Source organism: Camelina sativa, chromosome 14, assembly GCF_030686135.1.
Source record: "Camelina sativa cultivar CO46 ecotype springtype chromosome 14, ASM3068613v1".
In the NCBI taxonomy this organism is placed as follows: Eukaryota; Viridiplantae; Streptophyta; class Magnoliopsida; order Brassicales; family Brassicaceae; genus Camelina; species Camelina sativa.
In genome coordinates this window covers 15,176,692-15,191,212 of record NC_141893.1, presented here as the reverse complement: position 1 = coordinate 15,191,212, position 14,521 = coordinate 15,176,692, and the positions used below count along the sequence as shown (strand labels likewise).

Here is a 14,521-nt window from a genome sequence, read left to right as displayed (position 1 = left end):
TCCTAAAAAGGACCGCCACCAAGGCCACTCGTCCCGAAGGACCGTCACAAAGACCATCTGTCCCGAATGACCTCCTCAACAGGCACTCTGGCTACACAGCCCGCCACAAAGGCCACACTCTGGCTAAACAGCCCACCAAAAAGGCCACACAATGGCTAAACAGCCCACCACAAAGGCCACACAATGGCTAAACAGCCCGCCACAAAGGCCACAGAATGGTTAAACAGCCCGCCACAAAGACCACATAATAACTCAAAAGACCGCCGCACACGGTGCAAAGACTCAAAAGTCCGCCACTAAGGCCACACAAACCCTCTCCCAGGCTCTCCGCCACTAAAAATGGACAAATTCTAACTCACAGAAAACTTTCCATTTTTAGCACTTTCCAGTTCTGGAAACTTTCCACTTATAGGACTTCCAAAACCTGAAACTTTCCTCCAACACACTGCCTCGCGGAAACTTTGTACCCCAAACACCACCTCATCTTGTTACTTAGCCGCACAACCAACCACCCCAAGCGACCAAGTAAACAAGAGAGATGGGCTGGAATAGTCCATTCCCGCTCCAGCCATGGATTACAGATGGGATCAGGCTAGGCAAGCTCAAGTCGCGGTTTGCTTCTCATACCACTTCCTAAACCTTGCCTTCATCCTCGCCTCAGGCTCCCAATTCTGCTCCTCAACACCATCACAATCCCAAAGGACTCACATCAAAGGAATCTTCTTCTTCCGAAGTTCCTTAATCCTCATCTCGAGAACCCTCACTGGTCTCGCCCCCAAAGTCATGTTAGGCTGAAGATCCTCAGGAATCTTAGCTAACAACTGATCATCCTCATGGAGACACTTCCTCAACATAGAAACATGGAAAACCTTATGGAATGCACGCATAGTCTCAGGTAACTCCAGTCTATAAGCCACTGGCCCAACACGCTCAATCACTCTGACGGACCCATATACCTCGGACTCAACTTAGTCTCAGTCAATGACCTGTTCGAACCCCGCAAAATGGCCATCTTGAGGTATACTCTATCACCAACCTGAAACTCAAGATCTCTCCTCCTCCTATCGGCATAACTCCTCTGCCGATCCTGAGCTTCTTTCATGTTCAGCTTGAGAACCCGAATCTTCTCCGAGGTCTCCTGCACAAAATCTACCCCGTACATGCTCCTCTCCCCCACCAGATTCCAGCATAATGGTGTACGACACGACCTCCCTTACAAAGCCTCATAAGGAGTCATGCCAATACTCGCCTGGTAAATGTTGTTATAAGCAAACTCTACCAAGCTCAAATAATCTGCCCAATGGCCACCCCAATCCAGCACACACATCTTCAGCAAATCCTCCAACGTCTGGATCGTCCTCTCTGACTATCCATCGGTCTGGGGATGATAAGTCGTACTCATATGCACCTTAGTGCCCATCTCTGCCTGAAAGGCCCTCCAGAACACCGAAGTGAACTTGGAATCCCTATCAGACACAATGCTTGCTGGCACCCCATGGAACCTGACTATATCCTTCACATACTTCTTAGCCAAGACCGCTGCTCCATCAGTCTTCTTAATGGCCAGAAAATGTGCCGATTTAGTCAACCGGTCCACAATGACCCAAATAGCATCAAACGTCCTGGATACTGGCAACCCAACCACGAAGTCCATAGTAATCATATCCCACTTCCAATCTGGAATGGGAAGACTCTTCAGCAAACCACCTGGTACCTGATGCTCAGCCTTCACTAGCTAACACACATCGCACCTCGCAACCCAACTAGCCACGTCCTTCTTCATCCCGACCCAGTGATAATACCTCTTGAGATTTCGGTACATCTTAATCGCTCCTGGATGAATAGACAACATGCTAGCATGAGCCTCTCTCATAATCTCCAGCCTCAAATCCTCATCCTTGGGCACACATATCCGCCCATGCACCAGAATAGTACCATTAGCCAAAACCTGATATTCAGAATCAACATACTTTGAGGATTCACCAGCCCCAAATCTTTCTCATGTGCCAACCGCACTCTGCTCAACAGATCTGCTCTATCAGTTGCAACCAAACCCAACGGCTCCTCAAAAACCGCACACAAGCTCAACGCACTGATCTCCCCTACCAAAGACTCCATATCCTGCTCCTGAGCTGAAGCCGCCCGCTTCCGACTCAAGGCATTTGCAACCAAATTAATCTTACCAGGATGGTAGGCTATCTCCAGATCATAATCCGCCACCAGCTCCATCCACCGCCTCTGCCTCAAATTCAGCTCGGGTTGAGTGAATATATACTTCAGGCTCTTATGATCTGTAAATACATGTACCTTTGCACAATAAAGATAAGATCTCCAAAGCTTCAGGGCAAAAACTACAGCACCCATCTCCAAGTCATGAGTAGGATAGTTGTCCTCATGCTTCCGCAACTGCCGCAAAGCACACTCAATCACCTTCCCATGCTGCATCAACACACACCCCAAACTAACTCTGGATGCATCTGTATACACCACATAGGGTTCCCCCTGCTCAGGCAAAGCCAACACCGGAGCAGTAGTCAACATCTCCTTCAGGCTTGCAAAGCCCTCCTCACACTCATGTTACCAAAAAAAGGAACATCCTTCCCCATCAACTTAGTCATAGGACGTGCTCTGCTCGAAAACCCCTGCACAAATCTCCTGTAATACCCTGCCAACCCGAGAAAACTCCTGATCTCTGTGGCATTCTGCGGTCTAGGCCAATCCCTGATAGCCTGAATCTTTTCCGGATCTACAGAAACCCCATCTGCAGACACAATGTGACCCAGAAACCCATCTCACGCTGCCAGAAACTACACTAGCAAAATACTTCTGCTCCCGCAGCTTCTCCAGAACTACCCGCAAATGCACTGCATGTTCCTCAGAACTCTTAGAATAAACTAGGATGTCGTTGATGAAAATGATGACAGACACGTCCAGAAACTCCTGAAACACGATGTTCATCAATCTCATAAACACAGCTGGTGTGTTAGTCAACCCAAACGGCATCACCACTAACTCATAATGCCCATACCTCAACCTGAAAGCAGTCTTCCTCACATCCGCCTCATCTATCGGGATCTGATGATAACCCGACGCCAAATCTATCTTGGAGAACCAATTAGCACCCTTCAACTCATCGATCCTCGGCAGAGGGTACTTTTTCTTCACAATGACCCGGTTGAGATCCCTGTAATCAATACACAAGCGAAAACTCCCATCCTTCATCTTAGCGAATAACACTGGCGCTCCCCACGGTGATACACTTGGACGGATGAATCCTTGCTCAACAAATCTTCTAGCTGCTTCTTCAGCTCTGCCATCTCTGCTGGAGCCATCCTGTAAGGAGCCTTGGATAACGGTGTCGTCCTTGGTTCCAGTTCAATCGTAAAAGGATTAGACCGAGAAGGTGGTAATCCTTGCAATGACTGGAACACGTCCTCAAACTTCTCTTCAACCTGAATACCGCTAACCGTAGACTTCCCCACTGATTCTGGCATAGATATAGTCCCAGCCTGAATGGCCGAGATCACGAGATTCCCCGAAGTCGGTCTAATCCCCTGATAAACTAACTTCTCTCCTGAGCGCTCAAACTCCACTCTACCCCGATGAAAATCCAGATGAACCACATGCCGATGCAACCAGTCCATCCCCAAGATAACGTCATACAGCTCCACTGGGCTGATAAGCAAATCCGCAGGCCACGACTCCCCTGCGATCTGAATATCAATTCCTCTGGCTCGTCCAATAACCCTCAGGAACTTGCCTCCCGCAACTCTGACAACTCTTGTATGCTCCCCAGAATCCCCTCTGATTCCCGCGCTCTCTGCACACTCCGGAGTAATGAAGCTATGCGAAGCTCCAGAATCGAACATAACATGGGACTTAAACCCTCCCACCAACAAGGTCCCTACACAAACCTCATTTTTTGAGAACCTAACACTTTATCACTGGACAACATAAAACCTGAACTTACTAAGAATTCACAAAGATTAAGTACCAGAAATTATACATGTGATCACCCCGGCACTGGTTCCACCAGTCTCTACACGATCTGCTGCCGTCGGAGCACTCCTCTTGGGACAGCTAGCAACCTTGTGATCCTTGCCTCCACACCCGAAGCAACTCGGACCACCCGGCTTCTGCGTAGCCTCCCATCTCCTCTTGGTTCCCTGCGCAGGCTTGCCTCCCCTGCTAGAACCTCCCTGATGCTGAGCCTTGCTAGGCTGGACTGCTGGGCTAGCCGCCACTGAGTGTGCCCGAATATCCTCCTCAATCCCTGCTGCAGTCTCAACCAGCTCTGCACGCGTAGCATAGCTCCGCCCTTTACAGTGAACTTTCAAATCATCACGTAGGGCCCTCAAAAACCTCCTGATCTGAGCCTCCTCAGACTCCATATCCCGACCCCCATACCTCAGAAGTCGACTGAACTTAAAGTCAAGCTCCCGCACTGACCGAGCTCCCTGAGCTAGCTGAAGGAACTGCACTTCCAATAATAATAATAAACTACAACTAGTGGTCTCATATCCACTAGCCATCTAACCACAAGCACAACCAACAGCGGAAATAACAGATACCAATACTAAACAATAATCCAATAACTAATAAACAATAATCAAATATAACAATACTCCAATATCAAACAACATGAAACAAGGAACCAGCAAACTAGCAAATTCTAAAGACCCAACTCTAGCAACCTAGCAATGCCATACAACATCCAATTGAGTCCCTAGAACATCCTCCTCTTCATTGCCTTGATTCCACGATCACACTTTGCCTTTACCTGCATCACAAACACAAATTGCAATGCATGAGTATTTTATAAACACTCAGTAAGGCAATCCTCCCATCTACTGGGCTATACACACAAGCAATAGAGATACTCTAACCATCAAGCAACAATTAACAAACAAACCAGGCTCTACATCGACCGACACAAGGCTGGCATCGACCGACACTAACAGGGACAAGCATCGACCGACACAAGGTATGCATCGATCGACACAAGGTTCACTTGCATCGACCGATGCTTCCACTTGCATCAACCGACGCATGCTCGACAATACGCGGAAACCCTAGTTGCATCGACCGATGCCTCCACATGGCATCGACCGATGCTCCTAGGTCAAGCCACGCCGTCTTCGCACTGCATCGACCGATGCACATGCTGAGCATCGTTTTTCCCCGAAGCTTCTCGCCGGATCTCCGTTCCTGCAAACACCAGAAACAATCCCAAGCCACATGAAAGCTTCCTAACGCCTCATACAACATTCTAACAAGCCTAAGAACACATAAAACAAACAGATCAGAGAATCTCCAGCTTAGATAAGCCATGGTCATGCACTTACCTTTGCCAAGAAGTTTATGAACCTTAAACAATCAAGAACACGCTCCTAGGAAGCTCCTACAACGATCCCAGCTACAGATCTCTACAAGAAACGCCTCCAAACACCAGAAATCTCCAAGAACACTCAAGAACACTTTTTCTCCCTTCTTTTCTCTTTAAAACGGCTGAACTCGTCGAATGAGACAAAAACACGAATTAAGGGTTTTTCCCTAATCCAAAACGCAGCGTTTAACTTAAACTCGTCCGCAAAAAACAACCTTGCATCGACCGATGCAATCCCTAAACCGGGATTTCGGTTCGCGGATGTTACACTTATTATGATTCTCAATTGATATTATTGGATTAACAGTGTACATTTAAAGCTAATAAGATCTTACCGAATATGTAATAGTTTATTAAACACAAATTAGATATTTCATAAGATGTATTCATCTTGAATTAGTTGTTATATTATAGGGATGTGATTAACAGGATGTGATTACATAATTTGGGTTATTAAATTCGACATGCAAATTAGAACTTTTCTAAGATACAATGGGCATTAATTGACATTAATTGGATGTAAATAAGTACGCTATGGATTAAAAATCGGCCCAAAATATTCGGCAATCTTAAGGAGGATCCGGATAATTGAATCGGTTATAATTTTAGTTAAAAACCCGACCCGAAGTTGGCAAAAAGTGATGTCATCCTATTTTAGTCCAAAAATATAATCCGAGCTCTATATGTGCATATACTTGTTTGGTTACAAATATCCTAAGACAATTTTTAATATATATCCGTTTATAAAAATTTAAATCACATTATATGCTAGAAAATATCTAAAATTTTATTAACTTTATGTATTAAATAGTAATTAAAATAATTAAACAAAAGATTAAATAAAAATGAAAGGAGAATTATATTTTAATCTAACATATTGATTTAAATTAGATAGATATATTTTAGGAAATTAATATTATCAAATAAAGAAATGATTGTGTTTGGTTGTAAAGATTGTAAAGAATTTAGTTGAATCTTGTTTGGATATAAAGATAAGAGAGGATGACACAAAAATGTACTTCAAATATGTTAAGATGGATGTAAATGATTCAATCTACAAAATATTCAATTTTTATTAATATTATTCTTTAAAAATAATATCTATTGAGTTAAAAAATTTACTGAGTAACGGGTCAAAATTTGAATATTTAAAATCAATTTCATACTTTTTGTTGAATTTTATAATTTTATATAATATAATAAACTTTAAATAATTTATTTTGAAATGTTTTTAAAATATTGAAACTTGATTTCAAAGTTAGAAACTATAAACAATCTAAATTTGTTTGTTATAGCAATGTCAATAATATGTCATTATAATATGAAAGAATTTCATAAAACCAAGTATATTAAAACAAAATGTGTAACAATATATTAAATTACTCATAATATAATAAATCGCTTTTTAAAAACCAAATTCACAAAATAAATGTCTTTTTCAAACCACCATATTTAACATATGATTTTATTGCATAATATTTTATCTAAAAAACTTTTAAAAACAATAATATAAATTATATTTTATAAAAAATACAATATAAATAAAATGAATTTCAAATCTTGTCTTAATCTAGTTATATATGAAAATACTAAATGGTCTTAATCTAGTTATATATGAAAATACTAAATGGCTAAATTTTTGGGCCCAACTTAACTAAAAAAGATTACAAGGTAGAAATTATAGTTTCTTCTCTCAAGTATGTTTGCAAAATACTTACGGGGCTAATTAGGTTTATAACCTACTTCTATGTAAAGATTAAATAACTAACTGACGTTGTGTCAGTTTTCTTTACAAACTATAATAATTTTTTAGATGGGCAAAGGGATGGCTAAGTACTAAATTATCATTTAAAGTTATAGTGATTACAAGATTGCAAGATAATTATCATCTGGTTACCACAACGATGATATTGGGTAGATACGGAGGAGAAGGTGATCGCTGTGAAAATGTTAGTATACGAACAAAAATAATGAAGTGTACAAATTTGTTATAAGTTGTATTTGTTCCACGTACAGCGTGACGTCAGTGTCGCACTAATGATAATTTACACTTTATGTTTGTGCTCACTGCTCAGTATATTCAATATTGTATAGAATGTATTATGTATATTGTATACATATATATGAGGGGGAGGGAGCAAATATAAATAATATTATAGATATTTTTTTTCCGACGATAAAGAAAGAGATCTTAGTGGACTTCTGCAACTTAAGGCTGTATATGTGACACACACACGTCCTATTGTTTCCTATCTGTCCGACTACCTCGAACCTCTTGTGCCTTGAAGCACAGGCTGTCCAGGTGATACATATCCATTATCATATTTTATTTTGAATAAAACCCATTATCATATTTACATCGAAATAAATATATGGTATATATATATATATATATATATTACATAGTGATGCATTAGTGTATGAAATCATTGATGCATTAGTGTATGAAATCATACTGTATTACTCTAATGTATTTTTATATTTGTTGCAAATTTTGTTGTTAATCGTTTATAGGATAAAAGTAAATTAATAAATAATAATATGAATTTTGCAGTGTAAATAAAAATTACTGATAATAAAGTTTTACTTACTATAGTGTATTACTTTATTGCCATTGTTTTTCGTGTGCATCCTAAATACTTAATGAAATCATATTACTTATAGTATTATATTATGAAATTGTTCTAGATTTTTTTTTATCAAAAAAAAAAAGAAAAAGAAATAAAACGTCAGGAGTCAGGTGGCAATTGGCATGGTTCTTGAGAAAGTCTGAATTGGTGAATGGGAACCCATCTCTCCGCCTTATGCCTCTTTTTCCGATAGACAAATAATAAGATCCATATTTCTTCCCTTTTCTCTATTATTTTGTAAAAGAAAAAAAATCATATAGATTCTCACCAAAAAATGGTGAAAAAAAATCAGATATACCATCTATCTATTTGTGTTCCTAAAATATTTCCTCCTTTCGTTTAATAAATTAGTAAGTTAAATAACTCAATAATTTTTAATTTAATAATCTCATAACTAGTGCCTTTCGGTTATTAAAATTTTAAACTAGTCATGAGATTTCTCCTTTTGTTTCATGTGATCTATATATTTCGAATTTAATTGATATCAGTAAGTTAACAGTTAAAACTATATTTAAACTAGTCATGAGATTATTAAATTAAAAATTATTGATAACCAATTATAATAATTTCTTATATAATTTTTTTTACTAGAAATTAATCATCGATAAAACAAAGGGATCAGTATATAAGATGTACTAGTAAAATTGTGTTTGCTTAAAAAAAACAATTACTGATACATTTAGCTATTTTTAGCCTTACTAAGTTAGGGATTCTAATTTTATTATTATCTTCAGAACAAACAAAATATTCAGACCAAAGCCATTGCATTTGCATGTGGGGGAGAAAAGAACATGAAGGCATTCTTGGCAGAGAAATACACGTGTCAAAAGCCCGTATTGCCACCTACTGTATGTACGCCAATAGCCTTATGCTACAACTGTTGCATAGATTGTTACAAATATGGAAACCTAATACAAAGAAGTACTGGACCGACCATGTGCTTTATATCCTCATCAATCTCTGAAAATATATTCCCCTTTTATTTCTAATAAATTAAAAAAAAATTAGATAGATGTGTTGATTTTTTTATTAATACATTTATTGATATAATTATTCCTTAATATTTTCAGTAAATTTTATACGCACACGTGACGTGAGTGACATTTTCTTAAATTATATTCCTTCAGATGTTTGGTTAACTTAAAATTATGGTTTTTTGGTGTTGTTAAATATGGTTTCATGTTCATCCGTCTAAATATCATCAATTAGAATCAACATGAAATCATGATGGTTTAGTGTAACGTTAAAGTTTCGACTAACAACTGAATACGATATACTAATAATATATTTTATGAATTTGTATTTCGTCGGTAATTTTTTATGACCGGTTTGGAGTTTTATGGTGTAAGAAAGATCCTGACATCGTCTTTTTAAAAAACGATTTAATTTGCTTTCATAATTGTCCTTTGAAATGTTTTTGTAACCCGTAATTGTTCATTTTAATCATAAGAAACACTTGACAAAATGCCCCGACCATGAGGGTGGGTTTAATTCCCGATGAAAGGATGCAATTGCATAGTATAAAACTATAAACTATAAAACAGTAAAAAACGTAGAGTTCCTACATTTTAACTGAATAGATCATTATAATTAAACGTTTCTCAGAAGCACAATAATTGGATTGTGAAAACTAAACAGCAATAGTTAAAACCAATGTTTTATTTATTTCTTTTATGTTTCTTTAATAAATGTGCAGTCACTAGTCACTACACATGACCTACTGTGACAAACTATTAAAATAAATTCCACAAAACAAAAGACCCCAATTGTTGAAACATGTTTAGATTTCCAAGTTCTAGCTAGCGTTACTTTGCGTTATCAAATTTGTTTGGCTATGCATCCGATTTTGTTAATGACGAAATATAAAATCACTACTAATTAATTAGTTATATAGTCCTAACTAATTACTTAATACTTTATTGATTGCATCCTACTAAATTAACGTTGAATTGTTATAGTAATTCCAAAGTCATAAATTTACCCATTATTTCCTCAATACTATAGTACTGTTTTTTTGTTTTCAAGCAGTTCTATAGTGTACTATAACAAGCTAATTATAAAAAAAAGCATAAAAGCATAGTACTAGTTAGTAGTTACGCTCTAGTTAATGGCAAGGCACAGAGCGCATGGTAACGCTTCTGTGCTTGATTCCATATCGTACGCCTAATGGTAACCAGGAAGCATAACGTAAACGTCGATACACAGAGACTCTCCAATCTCAGAATCGGTGCACTAATTGTTGGTATTTAAAATGAAATCTTAGTTCCACCCTTTTTGTTATGTAATTTATTGATTATTGGTATTATATATTAATTTAAATCATTTGTTGTTTTTTTTATTAGGCCATCTTCAATCTTACTCTATTTTAAAATCAAATCTCTATTTTATAGCAACATTTGCTTCAGATTATTTTATATATAGAGTAATTCTATTTGTTTGCCAAAAAAAAAAAAAAAAAAGAATAATTCTATTGTTATCTCTAATTTTCGTCTTATATATTAGTCATGTAATGCTTATAGTTTAATTCTTATACGTATAATTCGAACACATGTGATGTTAAGACAATAAACACATAAGCAAAAAATTGTGTCTTTTTATTTGGTTCTTTCGACATGTGTCCGAAGTTTTAATGATGAAGCATATGTTATGTTAAATTAGCTTTTAAAAATAACTCTTGAGTCTTGACTAATGATATTATTAATTAATATTTAAATAACTATCCAATTCTAAGAAAACATCAAGCAATATACTACAGAGATCATAGAATAAAATTACACGAACTCGAATACTATATTACAATTTGTGCGGGAATTAAATTTTGTAAGATACATCATGAGTAAATTGATAAGAATAATAAAGTAAAAATAAAGGGATAAAATCCGAGCAACCAATGAATTGGTAAAGCAGAAAAAACGGTGTTGGTGTAATTGATGACGCAGCTGATGATACTTTTCAGCTGTCCCCGTGAAAACCTGTTGTCGTCTCTTCCCTCTCCCAATGACAATTACCCAAACTACGAGTCCTCTTCATTATTTCTTTTACTACTCACTTATTATTTTATAAAGTACTAAAATCACATACACCTTTTTTTATTATTCAAGAAGAGACCAATAATTCATCAAAAAATAAAAGTTACAGAAAAAAGTCATTTCGACCCACAAAAGAAATTAAAAAAAAACCCATAAAAGTAAACACATTTTCATGATAAAAAGAGTACTAATTATCGTACCCGTTACATCATGTACCTAACAGAAGAAACGCGATACATAATATATATAGAATGCTTGTTTTTCAAAATTATTTTTGCCTATAATTTTTTTATATTTATGATAAAGGAGCCCTATGAGGAGCACCTTTCCTTCTATTACCAAGTGATGAAAGAACCATCCCAGGCAAGTAATGGCTCTCTTGCTTCTTGTTCTTGTTCTTCTTCTCTCTCTTACTACTACTGTTGTTACCTTGCTCCGATTGATCCGAAATGACCATCATATCCTCTGAATCCTCCATCGTCGACATCTCTTCGAGCTGATCATGTCCGTCCATTCTCAAACCCTCGAACGTGAAATCCGATTCATCAATTCTATAGAGAATGCTTGATAAATCATCTCCTTGATATGATAAGTAATCCACCTGCATTCAAAATTTTTTTAATCATTGTTAGGTAACATAATTGTGTCCTACTATAATAATAACAATACATATGGCTAATATTGGACATGATAGTTCATAACCTAGGAAAGTGCCCACTTTGTACTTGCACATGTGTTTTAAGAATATTAAACAAATGAACACATAATCCAAGATTTTTTTAACATGATTATAAAGCATGGAGAATAAAAAAAAAAAACAGCTGTTTCCCAAAGTTTTTGTTATTTCAACTTGAGAGTAATGATTTATTAAAAAATAAACTTTACTACTATTTCATATGGTTAAAAGTTGAGCAATCATTCTATTCTATTATTATTTCTATTTTTTACTAGAATACAAACAATCAACAAGAGAATCTCAAGAATTATTGGGTCTCACTTTTGATATTCATGGGTCAACTTTGCCAACAACTTATAACTAAATTTACATGTTTTTATTGCGCTAGTAAGAAAATAAATTCAAATTAAAAGGTTTAATTTATCTTCTTATTCAAATAAAAGAATGAATATGTAATATATTATTTACCTTGCAGGAGAGTGAACAAAAGTGGAATGGTTCTTGAAGGATTCTATCACAAGTGAAGCAAACATTTGAAGACACCTTAGCTCTTGATTGTGGTCTTTGGTTTATGAATATCACTTTGGCTCCATTAATTGTATATGGCTGGATTTACAAACTGTCAATCAGTACAACAAATTAAACTTAAATCAAAGCCTTGAAAAAAAAAATATAGTATTCACCTGAACATATGAACAATCTATGAGCTTCTCAAGATCACTCAACCGTACGACGTCATGGTATACGTATCGTCTCACCTGCCAATTATTCATAAACGAAAGGGCTTAATATATAAAATGTAAAATAATAGGGTAAACGTCATAGTTACTGCAAAAAAATTTCTCTCCCAAAATTCAAATCAAACCAAGGATGGATTTACTTGCACCAATAATGTTTTGGGGAATAGTGGATAATTATAAAAAAAATTAAACTGATAAAAACAAAAACCTGTGGGAAAGAAGTTAAGGGAAGTGAAGGAAAAGGAATTTGGTCAAAGCTTTGATGTTCTTTGAAAGCAACAGCTCAAGAGAAGTTGAGCAGAGAAGACAATAATTTTTAAAGGAACTAAGCAAATTGAAAAGAAGAAAGAATAAAAAAGATGTGAAAAGATACATACTATATATAGAAACAAACCAAATTCACACAATAGACAATTCAAGTCCAATTACTATCATCACATACATAAACTATGTATACATGCTTTCAAACATCTACAATTTACAACATAAATTAGAGAACTGATCATATGTTTTAGACTTTAATTAGAGGATAACTGAAACCAAATCTTAGTAGATGGCTTAAATAAAGGGTCTTTTAAGAAGATGAACATTATTATTAAAAGAAACATATTTTTGGGGAGAAGAAAAAGTTTATGATAATGAAAGGTCCATTAAAATAAAATAAAAAGGTTTTATAGTACATTCCAAAAGCTCTATAATTTTCAATTACAAAGATTACTACTATTTGCATGTGAATTCCAATTAAACTCGAATCCAAGGCCAGAGTAAAAACAAAACCCATCAATTCATTTTTTTCCATGGAATTGAGAAAATTTCTGGAAAAACCACCAAAAAAAAAAAAAAAAAAAAAAAAATCCACAAAAACAAGGGTTTTAGAAATTTAGGCTTAAATTTGCTAACGTGGTTGTGAGTATAAGATGGGTGCAAGTTACCAAGTACAAACTTCACTACAATCCAAACATATTTTTTCATGATTTTTTTTTTATCGGAGTAACAGAATAAAACATACGTACGCAGTGATTCTAGTTTGCGTAGGTGTGAGTAAGTGTAAGTAAGTACAAGTTTTCATCAAATTAAAAACAAAAAAAATCAATAATCACAAAAATAAAAAAGCATGGGTATTGAAATTGTCTCGAGATCGAATCAAGGGTCATCGAAATTTTCTCAAATTTGTCGTTAGATCAAAGAGAAAATTTCAATTAAAATTTGAGAAAAATTAGTGAAAATTTTGTTGGAAGTGAGTTTAGTACCTGAAGAAGAGGATGAGAGCGATGGGAAGGGAGACAGTGAGGACAAACACTGAGACAACAGAGTAAGCAGAAGACGTTCTTTTCGCTTTTACGGCGAGTTTCGTGGATTCCACAGCTCGAGAAGAAAGTTTCAGCCAGTAGTCCTTCAAGCCATGCAGGTTTCGTTGCCACCATCATCATCATCTCTTCTTCTTCCTCCTCACCTTCTCTAACCATTTATCTTAATTAAAAAGAGTTCGAATTTTTTCACTCAATTTCAATATATAGCCCTATTGATGAAGAAGCAAGAACCCTAAGAGAGATTGAGATTTTGATTGGGAGCTTTGGACCTTAAATTTGGAGAGTGTGTGTGTGTGTGTGAAGAAGAAGAGAGTGTAAATGTTTATATAATATCTAATGTTATATGTATACGTGGGTGTATATGTGTATGTATATTGCTTATTTGTTTTGTAATGTAGAGGAGGTTCCAGAATTATTGTCGCTACGTATAGAAAGAGAAAGTCTTGGTTGGGTGGGAGAAGGAGAAAGGGAGAAAGAGAGAAAGAGAGAGAGAGAGAGAAGGTCTTTATTGAGAAAACAAATGTTCCCAGAAAGATCAAATCTTCTCTCCATTGGCGAAATATCAAAAATTTTGTGTGACAAAGTGTCATCATACATTATATTGAAGTTTAAATCTTAATTTTTTCATGGGGCAATAACACAATTCAACATTCTTAAGTTTTTGATTACCTTTACATGGAACAAAAAGATTGGAGGAGATCCTCCGGAGGGGGTTTTATCTTGTTTCCTTTTGAAACTTACTTTACTTGA

The 14,521-nt window shown here is 36.2% G+C and overlaps 1 protein-coding gene across 1 annotated transcript; it reads right to left on the bottom strand.

Moving 5' to 3' along the window:
- Nucleotides 1–10,787: 10,787 nt before the first annotated feature.
- On the bottom strand, nt 10,788–14,453 carry LOC104741716 (protein RGF1 INDUCIBLE TRANSCRIPTION FACTOR 1-like). Its single transcript, XM_010462620.3, has 4 exons — nt 13,712–14,453; nt 12,405–12,479; nt 12,190–12,327; nt 10,788–11,646 (listed from the first exon to the last, which is right to left on the bottom strand). Exons 1-4 carry the CDS (start codon nt 13,925–13,927, stop codon nt 11,341–11,343), a joined length of 735 nt encoding a protein of 244 aa, XP_010460922.1. The 5' UTR covers nt 13,928–14,453; the 3' UTR covers nt 10,788–11,340.
- Between the last annotated feature and the right edge of the window lie 68 nt (nt 14,454–14,521).

Bases quoted from the DNA above. Each gene is read 5' to 3' on its own strand.
- LOC104741716 (XM_010462620.3), bottom strand. From the start codon at position 13,927: ATGGTTAGAGAAGGTGAGGAGGAAGAAGAAGAGATGATGATGATGGTG. The intron at 12,480-13,711 runs GTACTAAACTCA...AATAATTGGCAG, and splicing joins GCTCTCATCCTCTTCTTCAG to GTGAGACGATACGTATACCA. The intron at 12,328-12,404 runs GTGAATACTATA...TTGTAAATCCAG, and splicing joins TAGATTGTTCATATGTTCAG to CCATATACAATTAATGGAGC.